Here is a 17,992-nt window from a genome sequence, read left to right on the forward strand (position 1 = left end):
TGAATAGACTAATGATGGTTTCCCACAGCTTCTTGAAAGTGACATTACAACATGTTTTCTACAGGAAAAATTGCAGCAATCCTGACAATTTATCAAGCAGATAGCATAATCACACAGCTGTTGTTAAAATGGTAGTATGAAGGAAAACAGCAACATCCAGGGAAATAACATAATCAAGACTAGTAATAACCGGTTTCCTTAAAGAAGCAATGGCCAAAATATTCCCTCTTTACTATTTGTTGCCACAGCCACTTTTCATTTTCTTTTTCATCACCAACCAGAATACAACTTCTTGCAGATTCATTTAAGAAACAAAAAATCATGCTGGTCCGGGCACAAGCAGGACCTACAGATGCTCTGAATTTCTACCACATTAATGCACAAGTATACACATACAGATCAATCCAATTTCTAGCACAGTAATGCACAAGTATACACCTACCTACTTCATCAAGCTATGTGTATTGTGGAATGCACCTCACTAAACATTGAATGCTCTTCCTCAGTGGTGCAAGTGGAAACTCGGACAGCATCTGGCTAACAGTTTCCCGCGGTGATCTTTATAGACCAGGAGAAGGGCATCCGACTTCTCCAATTGTTCTCTCAGCCGAACCATAACCTGCGCACTCAAAACAGCATTCCAGCCAGACTGGTTGCCAGGGACAGACAAGCCCAATGGACGAGCAATGTCAGCCAAAGCATTTTCCTTTTCCCGAGACACCAGCAGACCAATATCATATAGCGAAGGGAACATGGAGCTCCGACAACGTAGGTAACCACACACTGTCAATGGTATACCTGTTCGGGTGCCGCTGCGCTGCACCATACGACAGAGGCTTGCAATACATTCTGCTCCCTCATAGGTGGCCCATATTATTCTTTCATCATTAATCAGGTTGCATCTGTGAATGAGTTCAACAAATTTTGGAAAGTGAATGTACTTGGCGGCATCAGTGTCAATGGACTCGGATACGTGGAATCTCCACCACCTTCCCATTGGAAGCTGCCCAGTGTAGCTGACAAGAGCTAGTGAGATTTCATAGTGTCCCACAGCAGTGAGTGCCTCCACCATGAGCTCAAAACAACCTTGCAAATGTTCATGGAAGAGCCTGTGACCTAGTGCTGGACTGAAGCAAACATCTACTCCCACAATATAGTAGTTGCTCTGCACTGCTTGTGCAATAACAGCTGCTTCTCTATCAAAATTGTCACGCCAAACCTCGATTTCCTGGAGATTGGCATGTCCCATGGGGAGGGCTTTACTGATGATGTGATCGACATCATATAATCCACAGAGAACCCCCCTCAATGGTTGTATGCTGTCAATTCCGAGGCGCCTCCTCAGCTCAAAAAAACAGTCCAGTGTAAGGAGGGCATCCGATCCACTTGAGTGCCTGTTGCCGGTCCGCTGAACATTGATCTTATCTGCCAACCAGTCAAGACTGCCTGCATCTTTACCAAATAGAATCCTCGACAATACCCGAACATCATAGAGTTGGGGTAGAGAGCAGGTATACCTCCTCATATGTTCAACAAGGGTAGCTGGCAAGAAATTTCTGACCAGATTTAACAGAAATGCGACATCATAGTCTCCCTGGAAGAAAACCCAGGTCACCTCCCGGTCATAAAACCTATCAAACTCATTCAGTAACCAATCCGCTAGCTGTGCGGGAGGGACCCCACCAGTGTTGTGGGCGTCAAGATTATGTTTTTGATTGGTTAGAAACTTGATCGTGTCTTTGTTGTACGGCCGGCTATTGACATCAACTTGCAGATTTATCTCATTCACACGAACTGCTTCAGGGGGGGAGTCGGTATCAAGAGAAATGGCCAGCCCTAGTTGAAGAACATCCCCTCCATTGACCAAATCGCAAACATTGCTATACCACTTAGTCATTGTTCCTGGGCGAACTTGGTTCCCTTCTGTACTCATAAATTCCATATCCAGTGCAATTGTGACACTTCCCTGTTGCAGAAGTAGCCGAAGCCCCTCCAGCTCTTCCTCAGAATTTTCATGCCAGACTGGGCGGATTAGCATCGGGACAGCGCCTGCTGTGCCTGGCAGCGCCTGGCATGTGAGGCCGCGTGCCGCGCTGGGCAGCGATGCTGTCCCGACTTCCTCGTAGGACTGGCACTGGGAATCACTTGTTGTGCCGGGCACTGACAGTGTCTCAGAAGATGAACGGACTGGATAGATGATGTCATGATAATTCCCCGAGTATAATAACAAGATCACATGAACAACAGGAACTCCCTGACCAGTGTAGATATCTTGAGCAGGTCCACCATTCAGATGCTTCACTCTCAGTGGTATCTCTAGGGCTGTTGCCAAAGCCATTACTGCAAGATGATCTGCCCACTCACCACATGGAATGACATTTTGAAAGCACCACTGCATGTAGAGGGGTAATAAGGTAAAATAGGTATAAAGTGCTAGGTGTCAAGTGTACAAGAAAATTTTGGTTGATGTAAGTGTAATCAAAGTGATGTTCGTAAGTACACTGACATCTTGCAGATTATAAGTTTCTCCCAGATCAGCTATTAAAGGCTCGAAGTAGTCACTGTGCGAGCATATCCAGACAGCTGCTACTAATCTGAGAAAAACAAAAACTAACAAACAAATTGCGTCAGAACCATCAAGAAGGGTGAACTGAATGAAACAGTTCAAGACTGTTTCTCTCACTTGGTTGCATTATTGTGTCCGAGTTGAAGAACTCCAGAAGTTTATCCTCACAATAGCTAAAAAGGATGTTAAACTAGTTAGACAGGATGCATTTGGACACAATATTTTGCTACAATCACAGAAATCAAACGTATCAAAAACCTGCTACTTGATGCTGAGGTATCCCTCTGTCTCTTCCATTTCATTACGTTTTTTATCAGCTTCTCAAATGCCTGAAAGAAGCAATGACTCAGATAAGTCACATTTGATAATCACTAACAGCTGGTAGTTTGCACCCAGAAAGGAGTTCAACTAGCAGTTGCGATAATGCTTACAAGATATTAAAATACAACTAGGTTATCTTGCCTTGGAAGCTTCAGTTGTTGATCATCTACTACAGTAATACCATAATAAGAAACGGCCCATGTGTGTCATACCAATATTTAATGATGCATATAATTATATTCTTCTAGATTATGTTTTCTCATTAGTGGCGTTGATCTGCATAAACATATAATTACAGTGCATTATGTACAATTGGTTGTTAAGGCACAAGGTTTAAGACTGATGGCACGCCAATAGTGTTTAGGTCCTGCAAACGGTAAAACAGAGATAGTGAGATGCCAGAACCAGCTCCAGTTAATCAAGTATAGTGCAACTTGAAGAGAATCATCCCTTACAAACATGTTTATCTGAGAGAAAAAACAAATATGTAGAAGGCGAGGGCTTACTTTGCGGCTCACAGAAAATCTGGAGGTCCATGTCAGATGTGCATATCTACTAGCTACTCTTTCAATTGCATCAAGGACACGGTCTTCCTCACTTGTATCCTGCCTATCAAGAACTTGCTCCTGTTGTTCATTAGAATAAACAAAGATAATTCAGTAACTAAAGCACTAAACATCCATCATATGCTAAGTACAGGGAGGGCAATTACAAGGTAGGAAAATATGAAGCTCCTGTAGAAACAATCCCCATCTCCACGGACTGGCCTAAATTCTGAGTAGGCCTCCTGAAGGTTCATCACATTCAAATAACCTTGTCCTGACATAGACTGATCAACTGGATCACTGTAATAATGCTCAAGCGCTTCATTCATTGGAATCGTCTGCACCAGACATACAAACAAGGGAATCCATGTTACACTTATTAGAATATGGGAACGACATAACTAAAATGTGACGGCAATTTGTGTTTGGTTCCAGTTTTCCTAGTTCCATGTTATCAAAAAAAGAAGTTCTAAACCAAGCGACCAATAGACATTATCCCTTCATTGAATGGTATCACAAGGTGAACAGCATTACAGGGGGGGTTCAGGATTCATCACAATCCAGAGTAACACAGAATTTAGAATGTAAGACGTTAACATCAAACATCTACAGTACAACATTTAACATTATCAGACGCTAAAAGGATCAAACCTGCCAATTCACATATGCCCCAGTTATCCTCCTTTCTTTTCTTCCAATAATCTGTTCCACGAGAAAATGGTTAAGGTCAGTTATATCTTCAGAACTACAAGGAAACCCCGATCCGAAAAGAAGTCCAACTTCCGTAGACAAAGAAAACAAGAACGATCGAAAATACGAATGACCAATCCAGGAAGAACAAGACAGAACATGTTATCACCTGCTTCTCTGTATCCTCCCATCGACTAACTGCGTTCCCGGAGACAGATGAGTCGACCTCGGCCCCGCAGGAAGAACTGCTGCCAGAGCTCGAACAGGGGTGTGGCGGGGAGTAAATTGCGAGATTCTTGCCCTTTCGGTACGCCACCGCCGCGGAGCTCGGCCCGCCCGTGCCACCGCTGCTTCCGTCTCCGTCTCCGGGCTTCTCGCGGATTTGCAGCAGGGTGGTGCAGCTTCCGACGCGCAGGGTAGCGGGAGGTGGCCGAGAGGAGAGTTCATCGTCTCCGGCATCGGCTGCCGCGGCGCGGGGCGCCCCACTGGCGGAGGGCGAGGAGCAGGACGCAGTGCGCGGCGCCCCATTGGCGGAGGGCGAGGAGGACGCGGCGGCGGTGGACTCAACCGGTTCTTGGTTTAGGTTGTACTTGTCCGGTTCGGCCGCCATGGCGGGCGGGAAGGGGGGAATTCGCCGAAGGACCGGTTCGCAAGAATTCAGCGGAGGAGGACGGGTTCGCAAGAATTCAGCGGAGGAGGACTGGTTCGCAAGAGTTAAATACACAATGCGGTCCTTTGCTTGCTCGCAAAACTCATATTTAGTCCTCGTACTCACAGAACGGAGGCCTACTCAGAATTTAGGCCTACTAGAAGAACGCCCGTGCGTTGCAACGGGGTCACATTAACTTTAAGAGTTCAATATTATTTAATATACTCATACATATCAAGTGACATTAGCGACCTTTTTTACCATCAAATTCTCACACACACTCTCTCTCCCCCTCTCCCCTCTCTCTCTAACACACACACACATATCCATCTTATTGGATACGCGACCATAATCCATCTATTTCACACAGGCGCTAGTGCATAACAATATAGATTATGTGTATTATATTTGCCGCCACAACTGAGGAATTAATTTCATGTAAATGGGTCAGCCACAGCTCCAAGAATACGTGGAGGAGGTGGCACGGGTCGGCATCGACGCCGTCCGGCGCACGCCACGAGCCCGCTTCCAAGTGCGTCTGCGCGCCGGGCACCCACGCCGGATCCTTCAAGTGCCGCTTCCACCGCACCAACTCCTAGGGCCAGGGAAGCCGCCCTTCTTCGCCCCCTTCACGGCCGCGGCCAACGCGGTGCCGCGGCACCCGGCCTCGCCGTCCTCGTCCCCCGGCACCGTCGCGACCCAGTGACGCAGCCCAAGAATCGACCTCGAGAATCAAGAACGCTCGACAACGAAGAGGGAAGGGAAGATCATATACATGTCATAAGAAAGGGAGTTTATTTACTGCTCCCTCGATGTATTGTTTCCTTTGTTTGGAGATTGATTACCATCCGTGAGTTAAGGTAAGGTTAATGTGATTGAGCGACTTTTCTGAAAATCAATTATTTGTTTTCTAATTAATGTGATTGAGTGATTTAAGGTAAGGTTAATTAATTTAGATTTGATCTTTAGAGATTGTTCGTGATTGATTCTACATTACCAAATAACTTGCGCCAGTATGGAAAGTTCTGATCTTTTCAGATTTCTTTCATTGTGTGAGAGGGTGACGCGAAAATAAACCGATGAAGTGGGAGGAGGGGACGAAAAAAATCTACAAAAAAACCAGCGAAGGTGGGAGGAGGTAGCAAAAAAATCATAGGAGGTGGGACGAATGACATAATTAGTAAACAATTTCAGCAACAAAAGGATAAACAAATTGGATTTTTAAAACAAAACCTGCACCTGCACAAGTGGCTCACTCTTCACTTTTTGACAAAAAACTTCCGAATAGCAATCTTGGTGAGTGATCTCGACCGGGTTCGATTGGCATGGCGTGTCGTTCCTCCAGGAGTGGGTGCTGAGAGGAAGGATGGTGAACCACCATTGTCAATCGACCGGAGCTGCATCGTCATTTGGATCAGAGCATGGACGAAATCGAGATGGTAGAGGTTGAGGAATTTGTAGGACGTGAGGGTTTAGGGTGGGCATCACGAGAACTCACCCATATCTTGAGAGACGGCAGACCCGAGGTGCAGTCATGTTCGTGCTTCAGGGGCTGCCACGTGCTGTCCTCGCCGCCATCGCCTGTCGATGCCACTTCAGCGCCACGAGCATGGGACTGAGGGACGAAGGGAAGAGAAGGGAAGGAAGCGAGCTAATGACGTACCTATGTTTGGTATGTAATACCCTCCATTAAGAGTAGATATTTTCTTAAAATCGGTTATTTTGTTTCCTAATTAATGTTATTGAGCAATTTAAGGTAAGGTTAATTAATTTAGATTTGATATTTAGAGATTGATCGTGATTGATTCTTTCACATAAAGACATTACTAAAAATAACTTGCACCGGCATGGAAAGTTATGATCCGTTAAGATTTTTTTCGTTGTGTGAGAGGGTGACGCGAAACTAAACCGGTGGGGTGGGGGAGGGACGAAAAAAAACCAGCGAAATAAAACGGTTGAAAGTGGTGGGACGAAAATAAACCGTACGAGGCTACCAACTGCTCCATTAGGAGTAGAGATAACGACGGGAGTTTGGGCGTGTGCGGGACTCGATCGCGGGGTTTTTCTTGGTTTTTCACAGCTGAGGGGGAAGTGGGAGGAAGTACCAAAGAAGTACCAAAAAAGACCGGGTGAGGTGGGACGAAAATAATACCCGGAACGCGACCTACCAACTGAGACATTAGGAGTAGAGATCCGTGGAGATGAGGAATGTTGCATGTTGCTCTGTGTCTTAATATAAGACCTTTTTTGATACTCCCTTTGTATCATAATAACAATTCAAATGAAGTCTTATATTATGTTACAGATGTTCTAGTATTTTCCAACCTTATAGGTTTGTGTGGTGTATGTATGTATATTTTTGCAAAAGAAAAACACTCATTTCCTAGCAATCACACCAACCGTGAGAACGATGCCAATGTGGACGACATTGTGAACTTGGACACACGCATGAAGCCAGCTAGGCAAAAGAGTTTACTTAGGGATGGCAATGGGGATACTTACAACATCTTCATCCCCATCTATTCCTATCATCCCATCCTCGTCCCCGTTTACATGACTGGGGATGAAATTTTCCCATACCCATGCCCCGCTGGGGAAGTGGGCCCGTTAGGGTCCCCATCCCCATAAATAAATACTCATATACATAATATGGCACCTTATAATCAACATACATATATGTTGTTGTCCTTGTCCTGTTAATGCCTATCTAGTATTGACTTCTTGGTCATGGTGACAGCTGAGGTGAGGATGTGAGATAGGTTTAAGGTTTTTTTTCAGAGCTTTTTCTTGTTTTCGCAAGTTTGTTTGTGAATATTTTAAGGCTGACCGCAGTACCATAGTTACTAACCGGGTCCCCGGTGGGTATTGGGTCTGGGGAATAGGATATCGTCCCCATCCCCATTGTACCCTATGGGGAATAAAATAGTTTGGTAAATATCCCCATGGGGAAGTTTTTAGCCCATCCCCACCCCCTAATAGATGAAATCCCCACGGGTTTGGCGGGTATGGGGCCCCGTTGCCATCCCTAAGTTTACTCCCTTCATCCAGATATATAGTGCCTAATATGTATTTTGTGATTTACTTTGATCATTAATAGGATCAACAATATGCACATGATTCACTTGATTTCTTCTATCTGTTGTCGGTGTTTTTTGCTTGCCATCATGACCATTGAGTCTCGCGCATTGAGCTCTAGCAGCAAGAAACTATTGTGTGCGAGTATGAAGCTTCCCATTGTGGATGACAACTGGTACCGGCGTTTCTACAAAGCCCTAAACACACAGTGAATTCGAATGAGTTTGTAGTTCTGTCTTCCCGTTCTATCTTTACTTTCTCCTGATTTGATCCATTATTAATCCTTTTTTATGTATTGTATTATGGAAAATGATGATGTCGGTTTTTATAACTAGATCAAAATGTATGGAGATTATCAGTTGGACTATGGCATAGTGCATTCTTGGAATGTAGATTTGCAACCCAATCCAATGTGTGCAGACAAAGCTAATGCAGGGTGGGTAGAGAAATGAAATTAACCAAAACGGCACAGATATCGATGTTAATGGTAGCTATGTTCAATGATGGAAATGGAATATTAGGTGTAATAAAGTTATCTTGTCTATTGTTAGGACTTGTGCTTATAGTCCTGATCAATGTTGTTGTTAGCCATCTGTAAAATTACCCGCAAAAAGAAAGCCATATGTATAATTGTTTATGAGTCTTGAAGTGGAATACACAATTATATAATGTTAGGGCATCTTCAACGCGGACCCTCAAACCTTCGGCATATGTTCGGACCGAGCGGTCCGGACCCCACAACCCATCCAACGGAGTCCCGCATCCGTCCGCGGACCAGTCCGGACTTCCGTTTTCCCACAAACCGGAACCATACCAGGGGGCTTTGCATGCGAAAGTCCGGTCACTAACCACGTAGGACTCCAACACCCAGACCCCCCTAAAACAGAGACGGAGCCCACGCTCTTGGAGTTGGCCGCATTGTTTCTGCGGCAAAATTACTATTTCTCGACCCTCTCAACTTCCAATGCCACTCTCCACCTCAATTCCCGCCTTTTTTGTCGAAGTCGATGCATAGAGGAGGACCCGTACGAAAAGTTGACGAAGAATGTGGTGTAGGATCCGAAGAAGGCGGTGTCCCACAAGGTCAACTCGACGACACGGAAAGATCATTGGCTCTGACAGAAGGCAAAGGCGGTGGAGGCCAAGAAGCAGAAGGCCGCCGGAGGTGATGGCCGTGGCAGGGGAGATGTAGGGGTTGGTCGTAGTGTAGGGCGGAGCCAAGGACATAGGGCTCCGCCGCCAACGTCGTTTATGTAGACGCCGCCCTGGCCTGAGCAATACAAGCCTCCGTACGTCTATGCCGCACAACAGCTCGGTAGGCAGTCCTCGACATATGTCGTCGAGCACGTGCCTTACTGCGATGACGTCAACGCGATGCCGTTGCTTTTTCTTGGAGCCTGCATCGCCGTAGCTAGTCTGGTCGCGGGAGCCGAGTGTGGAGCAAATCGGTGCCCCCACGCAGTTCGTCGGTATGCCTCAAGTGGGCGAGTCGGCGTACAACGACACGGACATGCAGATGTTTGACGTGATCCTTGACGGAGGCAGAGGCTACTAGCCTACTACAAGGACGAGCAGGTGGATGACTTGAGTCCACACAGTCGGGCACGTACACCCAATCCAACACGTACACACAACAGGTGGCCAATTTAAGGCCTCCTTTTGTTCATAAGATAAAAAATATCACATGAATAGTAAAAGTCATAAAAAATGAGATGGTATGTGTCTTAAATTCTTATAGGAAAAGAGATGATATTTGGTTCATATGACATAAATTTTTTTCATCGGTGTTGAGCTAATGTTTTGTCCTTTCAAATGTGAACAATATAAACCAACGTTATATAGAACAAGACATCATTTTCGCGAAAACAAATGGCTCTAATGGAAATTTTCCTACAGTAATTCTATCCTACGTAATTCCTATAAAATTATGTAAACCAAAAGGATACCTAAGTTACTGTTGCTTAGGACAGTCTATGTATGCAAGACTATAAAAGTAAAAGTGAAAACCAAGTTTGCATGAAACTAAAGTGTTAAGGATAGAGATAACAAACACGAAGATTTATCTCGAGGATCAGATTGTTAGCGGGGTCCTACTCCTCGTCTATGGAGGTTTGAACATAGTTGCATAACACCCTAAGTCCTCGATCTTGATTACATATGTTGCCACAAAGTCATGTGCACGGTCTAGGGACACAAAGTCATACTGACATCTATCACAACACAACTTTCAAACACAAAAGGTTATTGTTTCACATTGATTAGATCACATGAAGTAGACGATCTTGGATCATTACGAAACTTCTTGGCTCCTACACAACTTGAAGGCTTCCAAGTACCTAGCCGGTCTATGAGGTGTAAACCCTCCAAAAGTTTTGAGAACTTAAGTTGCCCGGTAAAAAAAAACTTGTTTGTGCCCAACGAGCAATCTTCTCTACTCCCAAACTCTCATATGAAAATTTCGAGGCTTCCTAAAGTTGGAGTACTATTCGAAACATAGGAGTAGATCTGATGGTATTTCACATGCTTGAAAGACTTAACACAAGGTGGGAGATGAACAATGTACCTATAGATTGCATCCAAAAATCTGCGCACGAAATCACGTAGCTCAGAGCTTCCAACAATTATGTCCGGAGGCTCCGAAGTGAGCGTATATGGTCACTAATGCATGTGAAACTACCATTCAAGCAGGCTTTGTCTTGGACCACAAAGCGCATAGGTTTTTAAATAATATTAATAATTTCCCCTTAAAGTTGGTAATGCGAGCTCAACAACATGCATGATGATATTGAGCTTTAACAACTGAACACCAAGGTTTTTGTTATTGACTAAAATCTTCATTTGGACACGAAGATGTTTTTTTTTTCAGTGCCAAGTTTACGAGACGATGATTTAGTCAAGTTTGATGTTGGAGAAGTTGTGGTTAAGCAATATTGGATTTTGTTTAGGATAAACAAGATTGGATCAAAGTCTTGAAGATGTTGTATTTTTTAGCAAGCAATTTTAAAAGGTCAAAAATTTCACGATCCACCCCAACATTTTTTGGAACACACATTTTACCCAACACAGGGTACGAGCAAAATGAAAAGAAACAATCCGTACCAAAAAAAAAAACAAATGGCATGAAATGAAAAGCCATGTCGGCCCCAAATTGTCCACTTAGCCATCACGACGCCAGTTCGCATTTCCCGCCGCATAGCGAACCACAAGAAAAATGAAAGAAATTTTGTATATCCATTCCAGGCTGAGTCGTCCACCGTGTATTTTTCACAAGTCATGTCGACCTCAAAGCATCCAGCATCTCCGGCATAGAGAACCACAAGAAAATAGGAAAAAACCAACCGTGCCAAGGAAAGAGGAAAAAAGAAAAATGCCCAAGAAGCACGACCAACGATGTCGTGGAGACGTGGACGCATATTCCGTTCCACCTCCATCCACACGCACCCTGGTCGACCAAGAGCTCGCCGCGCTGGCCCACAAAAAAAAACAGCTCGCCGCGCTGGCCCACACGTCAGCTACCAGCAGTGCAGCACCCTGGTCGACCGAGAGCTCGCCGAGCTGGCCCACACGTCAGCGACCGGTGCAGGTGAGGTAAGAATTTGAGTCCGTTTTCCATTTTTCCTTCGAGCGGCGACGAAATGCAGTCCAGCTTTTGTTTGCTACCCACGCACGCGGCCGCGGGCCCACGGCAGGAGGAGCTAGAAAGACCTATCGCCACCAGGCCCGGTCCCGACTCCCGAGGGAAAGGAATCCAGCAAGCCAGCCAGGAGCGCGCCCCCACCCGCCGGCGACGGCAACGGCCACATGCCGACCGCCTCCTGCCTCCGCCCGCCTCTCCGCAGCGGCCGCTCCGCCGCGGCGCGCCTCGGATTCCCTCCCCCGCCTCCCCCGGCGCAGCTCTACCCGGCGGGGCTGGCGATTGGGAGCTGGCGGAGGAGGCTCGCCGGGGTCGGGGTGGCGGCCTCCTCCGCCTCGCCCTTCGACGAGCTCTACGCGCGGGGAAGGCCCATCCACGGAGCCTCTAAGGTGGGCTCCCTCCCCCTGACCTTACCCTCCCTCGGTCGCATCGCCCAGCCCACTTTTTCCCCAGAATTGAATAGTCTGGTTGCTTGTACATATTGAGTTTATTATTATGGGAACTGTTTGGTTCGTCATGAGATTGAGATTGTGATGCTCTGATGTGGCGGATGGAGCGTCCGCGTGCGGCTAGTAATATTTTGGTTACTAGATCATCTATCGGGGTCAGCCGCCTCTGTTAATTAATTATTATTAATACTTGTGAATAAGATGAGGTTCTTACCATCTGAAATTTGGTGTAGTCCGATGAGATGCTTGAAGCTGGTGAATTGTTGATCGGATTAATTGAGAGATCATTATTCGATGCTTCCACCTTTTGTTGCTGCCAGTGTGAGCTCGTGTCAATTTTGTACAGAAAGGGACAATTCAAAATACTCTTGAGTGTTCTGCAAGAGTGGGCACAAGTAATAAAGTTATAGTCCTAGTATTCTAATGTCGCTTGCCCACCGTCATCCTCAGGACTGGTCATCCTGGCAATGGATCTGCTGCTCATCGTCATTCTCAGAAACAGGTCTAAAGAATGGCAAGTCATGATCTTGCTAAAAGAGAGTTAGCTACTTGCTTTTCCTGGGACTCTCCCGTTTTGAATGATGTAGCAACACTTCAGATCTTTAAAATTGGGTTAACTTATGGATTAGATGGATTTGAGTTGTATGCATCTGAAATACTTTACACGCACATCACAACTTGGCTGGTACGGGTGAATCATATATATCATATATACACTTAAGTAGTTGATCCCCACTATTTCTATTTATCTCAATATGCACGCATGCCACCTCATCGACCTTATTACTTTTATTTCTCTCAACATGCATGAGAAGTGCTACAGAAAATTGTTTAATTTTATTGTTCTACCTTTACACCCGAAAATTGTTTGATTGTGTTCTGATTGTTTGATTTTCTTCTTCTAGGTTCTAGGTTCTTGAGATTGTATAGTCACTCTGCACTCTACAGTGCATTTTAATGACTATGTGTTTGATTTCCTTGTAGAAATCTACCTTGTGGAATTTGATCCAAGATATAGAGCCTTTGGATCTTAGTGTCATTCAGAGAGATGTTCCTCTTGAAACAGTTGATGCAATGAAGAGGACCATCTCTGGCATGTTGGGTCTGCTTCCATCTGATCAGTTCCGTGTTGTTGTAGAAGCCCTTTGGAATCCATTTTTCAAGTTATTGGTATCTTCAATCATGACTGGGTAAGCTCTCTGGTTGAGAAAGATATTTTCTTATTAATTGCACGTGGGTTTTCTGAGAGTTGGTTGCTTCATCAGGCACATGAATTTTCTTTTGCTATTTTTTCAAAAATAGATGACAATCAACAATGACCATCTTGAGGAAGTGTATAGCAGACTACACGTGAAACTGAAAAACTTACTATTCGTTAGTAAAGAATAATAGCATTTGAATCTGGAAAACGTAGCCAAGTTTGTAGTAGTGGTACAGCCATAGCATGCTATGCATTAAAATATAAGCACCATAATATCTTGGGAATGCGTTTGAATGGTGTTTGATCTTTCATTGTTGGAAAGTGACAATTCTTGGATGTATCCATGCTGTGGTGATTTCCTGATTTTTCTTCCATCCTGCAAGTATACATTTGTTTTCTCAAACCGTTCATTGTTTATGTTCTTTCAGTGTGTTCAGGTTCATCTGTTCCGTTTGGTTAATCACTAATGTGGTGGTATTGATAGCTTGGGCCTATTTTTCACTCCCTCCGTTCCATAATTCTTGTTGTGGTTAAAACCACAACAAGAATTATGGAACGGAGGGAGTTGGTTAGAAGTCGTGATTTTCTTATTAGTGCTGCTGAGTTGGTTGTCACTTGCTAATCACTCACAATTTTCACTGTTTCGTTGAGAAATAAAAACTAGTTACCTGCCCTCGTCTTTTTTAGCCTGATAGTTACCTACTTGACTATGTTTTACAATTTTGGCCTGGAATTTCGGTGTACCTATTTTCAGTATTGTCGATATGAGTTGCCTGGAGATATAGATAAGAATTCCTTCCTTTGCCGGTAAATGCATAGGAATCAGGTTAATAGAACTGGAACAGTTTCAGCCTTCCTCTTGAATTGAGCTACTATCAAGGACATCATTCCTCTGTGATAGCTTTTTCTTTCCGAATAGTTCCCATGTGATAGCTCCTGTTACATTTTTTAAAAATTGGCTATGTTACAGTTGGGTTATTGCACCTATTTCTCAGTACTAGCATAATGCATGTGCGTTGCTACGGAACTACAAAATAGTTGAAGTTGCATTCGATTAGCAGTATACAACCAATGGACTTGAACACTGCAAAGAAAAACTCAAGCAAGCCCGCAACACTGCACTGTGTAACTGCACTGCCATGGGAGCACTGACATGTACTTATAAAATACTTTCTCATTCAAAACATGAGTGAGGTGGTCGCTTGCTGGTTTGATTGAGCTGGGTGTACATACATGTGTGCGCTTCGAGGCTTCCCAACGGCATTATTTTTTACTGTTTCGTCTATAAAAAAAAATCAAACCAGAGGGGTCTGATGGGTTCTAGATGGGATGGGATGGAATGGGGAGTGAACTCTTCCAAACCGGGAGGGGTCTGGTTGGTTCTAGATGGATGAGGGAGATTGGGATGGAATGAGGATTGAACTTACCGCTCCCACCACCAACTCCAATTTATAAGGTAGTAGAGATTTTGAACGAGTTTGAACAACTGTTTGTAGTCTTTGTTTTGTTTGTGAAGTGATTTATATTAACATTTGTCTTCAAAGCACAGCGGACATGTATTGATGTACTACAAGGCTGTAGTGCTTACTTCATTTCTTCTTGCAGGTATACTCTACGTAATGCTGAATGCAGGCTCTCTTTTGAAAGGAACCTAGAACTTTCTGAAGAAGATGCTGAATGTGAGAAAAGAGACATGACTGAAGATAATCTTCATGATATCAATTTGGGTAGGCCTGTTACAATTTTCAGATTATCGGAAGACGACATGCCCCAGGACTCTGGAAAAATTGACGAAGAACCATCTGGTGAGAGTATGGGAGAAATGTTAAGTAACTTAACACCCCAAGCAGAAGAGCAGATTATTCGGTTGCAATCTCGTTTGGATGCGATGAAAAAGGTAATAGTCTCAAATCATATGTCCTGATCAGGAATATTCAAATAATCACGAACAAGCTTCTTTCGGTTTATTGGTTATTGTTTTTATCATGTACCTGGTTATATTGCCTGATTCATTATTTAGTACTCCCTCCGTTCCTAAATATAAGTCTTTGTAGAGATTTCACTATGGACTACATACGGAGCAAAATGAATGAATCTACACTCTAAAATGCATCTACATACATACGTATGTGGTTCATAGTGGAATCTCTCCAAAGACTTATATTTAGGAACGGAGGGAGTATGATTTTGTTTATTACCATGCCTTCTGTTTCCTGCTGTAAATGACTATTGATCAAATATAAATTTTTAAAAATGTCTGCAATATATCTATGTCTGTAAATGACTGTTGATCAAATATAATTTTTTAAAAAAGTCTGCATATATCTATCTTGTTAGGCCCGTGAATCAAATATTGGCTTCTGCTGCCATTGGAACTTTACAGGTTCATCCCAACCATGTACTCTACTTTTACAATTTTCTTGTTAAACATACATGCTAAAATCATCTTTAACTTGTATTTGTATTACTGAGAACTGATCTGACACCAATTGAATTTCATTTCGATCCGCTGTATTGCTATGCACTGAACTTTACAGGTTCATCCCAACCATGTCTGCTGCTTTGTGCAGCTTTTGTTGTTGTAAAGTTCTTAAGTGCTATATTTATATGACGGCCACCACTTTGTGCAACTGTTTCTGTGGAAATCCTCGTTGATTATTTTGTGGCTGATGATATGCATTGTGCCTGTTGTGTTCAAACCTGAAGGTTTATTGTTTTATAATCTTGTAGGAGTTACATGACCTGAAGAGGAAAAATTCTGCCCTTCAAATGCAACAGTTTGTTGGGGAAGAGAAAAATGATCTGCTAGACTATCTAAGATCCCTAACACCAGAGAAGGTATGTACATCTCAACAGCTTACTGATGACTAACTGCTCTTGGTACAAACCCCAAGCAACAAAGAAAATCCAGAGATTGGTCCTAGGTTTCTTTACAGTGGCATGGCATGACTAGCTGTTGTGCACAGGTTGCTGAACTCTCGGAATCCACCTGTCCTGGTGTGCAAGAGGCTATCCAGTCTGTTGTGCATGGTTTGCTTGCTACTCTTTCCCCCAAGGTACACTCGAAGTCTCCTCCGCCAGTAGAGAATGCTGGGGGAGCCCTAAATTGTGGGGGTGAGGACGATGACTGTGCAGAGCTTGTCGAGAATACTTCCCTCCCGTTTCAGCCCCTAATATCTGTCCCACGTGATTATCTTGCACGTTTGTTATTCTGGTAAATACAAATCAGATTCGTTATGCTTTGTTTGATTTGGCCTTTCCTTTCTGTTCATGGCCAACTAGTGATCGACATTGCATTCTGCTCAGGTGCATGTTGCTGGGTCACTACATCCGAGGTCTGGAATACCGGTTAGAGCTGGCACACCTTCTCAGAATATCTAGCGACGTGGGGTCTTTCCCCATTGATGACGATCATTTTATTTGAGAAAGCTTCGCTGGCTTATTGAGATCCGTCAGCGAAGAGGATGAAAATGCACTGGCCAAGAGGCCGCAGAAGTTGCTGTTTGGGGCATTTCCTGACAATGAAACAGGGAGTTCTGGGCCATAGCTCCTGTTGTAGTTCTTGTAAAGTCGGAACGAAGGCGTTCGGGTGTAAAGTTAGTGTTACATATCAATGTGAACAATATATTTTATTTCCTTCTATTTATTGTGTCGTATACAAAATAAACATGTTGCTCTTGCTGCTAATCTCGTGGTAGCATGGTGGATACTGGGTATTAGGCATCCTTTGTACTCATATGTTGTATGTATTTGTCTAATGTTTATCACGTGAATGATATTATATTGTCGAGTCTTATCAAGGTTCCTGGACGTGTGTACTGCCCTGTTATATCACAGCTCTAGATGAGTGGTTCTTGATGAAGGTAAGTAGTGTACAGTCTGCCTTTAGTATATCTTGTACTCCCTTCGTTCCATCTTACTTGCCACTCAAAAGGATATATCTAACATTGAAATATGTTTTGATACATCTGTTTGAATCCGAACAGATGTATCTAGCATAGAAATATGTTTAGATAATGTGTTCTGATACATCTATTTGAATCTGCTCGAACAGATGTATCTAGCATTGAAATATGTTTAGATAAATCCGTTTGAACATAATATGGAAAGGGGGAAGTAGATAGTTACGTATGATGTAATAACTTTGTATGATGTAATAACTTTGATTTGAGATCCAAGAAATAGTATATGATGACAACATACATCTACCATTTCACAATTTTGTTATATTGATTCATCAAAAGCACTTAAAGCTTCAAAAGCATCTATTTAGGAGCTTCTATGGCTTTTTCGTCAAAGTGGAAAAGCTGCAAAAGTAGAAGCAAAAGTCCAAACAAACAGGGCCTTAGAGCATCTCCAATAGAAGATGTAAATTTGAAGATGTAAAATTTTACATCTTCAAAAAGTGTTTTTTACATCTCTAGGAAAAAGGCAACTCTGTTTTTTACATCTCCAGAAAAAAGGCAACTCCAATAGAAGATGTAAAATGGTGATGTAAAAGTGCAACTCCACCAGATGATGCAAATTTATGTAAACTAGTTATGCCGCTGACCATCAAGCACGACGGAGTGCCTCGGGTTTGCTCTACGGGCGACAGTTTGCAGCGGCGTTTGGCGCTACAGATAGCTGGGAGCAAGGCGCGTCCTTTGTGGCAAACGAGAGAAGTTGCGGTGGCTGAAACTCGACGGGAGCGAGCTGGACGCGGCGACCGGAGCATGGCGGGGCTGCAGGCGGCGGTTCAGGGCTGCGGGGCTGCGGGAGGCGATGCGGGGTTGCGGGCAGCGGTGCGGGGCTGCGGGCGTCGCCAGTGGTGGAATCGAGCGGCGGCGATGCGGGGATGCGGGCGGGGCGGCGACGGTAGT

General features: G+C 44.0%; 3 protein-coding genes across 4 annotated transcripts; 1 reads left to right on the forward strand and 2 right to left on the reverse strand.

Moving 5' to 3' along the window:
• Window positions 1-280: 280 nt before the first annotated feature.
• On the reverse strand, window positions 281-3,104 carry LOC119295105. Of its 2 annotated transcripts, XM_037573435.1 has the most exons (5): window positions 2,998-3,104; window positions 2,825-2,895; window positions 2,684-2,739; window positions 2,507-2,610; window positions 281-2,392 (listed from the first exon to the last, which is right to left on the reverse strand). In XM_037573435.1, the coding sequence occupies exons 2-5, from the start codon at window positions 2,866-2,868 to the stop codon at window positions 503-505; spliced, it is 2,094 nt and encodes a 697-aa protein (XP_037429332.1). In that variant the 5' UTR covers window positions 2,869-2,895; window positions 2,998-3,104; the 3' UTR covers window positions 281-502. The 2 variants fall into 2 exon arrangements, with proteins under 2 accessions (XP_037429332.1, XP_037429331.1); XM_037573434.1 differs by lacking the exon at window positions 2,998-3,104 and having other exon boundaries at window positions 2,825-2,934.
• Window positions 3,105-3,115: 11 nt separating this feature from the next.
• On the reverse strand, window positions 3,116-4,732 carry LOC119292521. The gene is made up of 5 exons (XM_037571334.1): window positions 4,292-4,732; window positions 4,084-4,134; window positions 3,600-3,770; window positions 3,394-3,513; window positions 3,116-3,254 (listed from the first exon to the last, which is right to left on the reverse strand). Exons 1-5 carry the CDS (start codon window positions 4,730-4,732, stop codon window positions 3,207-3,209), a joined length of 831 nt encoding a protein of 276 aa, XP_037427231.1. The 3' UTR covers window positions 3,116-3,206.
• A 6,841-nt stretch (window positions 4,733-11,573) lies between these two features.
• Window positions 11,574-16,935, forward strand: LOC119295106. Its single transcript, XM_037573436.1, has 6 exons — window positions 11,574-11,869; window positions 12,914-13,119; window positions 14,736-15,027; window positions 15,861-15,968; window positions 16,097-16,344; window positions 16,437-16,935. Exons 1-6 carry the CDS (start codon window positions 11,648-11,650, stop codon window positions 16,552-16,554), a joined length of 1,194 nt encoding a protein of 397 aa, XP_037429333.1. The 5' UTR covers window positions 11,574-11,647; the 3' UTR covers window positions 16,555-16,935.
• The last annotated feature ends 1,057 nt before the right edge of the window (window positions 16,936-17,992 follow it).

The sequence above is a fragment of the Triticum dicoccoides genome, chromosome 4B (assembly GCF_002162155.2).
Source record: "Triticum dicoccoides isolate Atlit2015 ecotype Zavitan chromosome 4B, WEW_v2.0, whole genome shotgun sequence".
Taxonomy (NCBI): Eukaryota; Viridiplantae; Streptophyta; class Magnoliopsida; order Poales; family Poaceae; genus Triticum; species Triticum dicoccoides.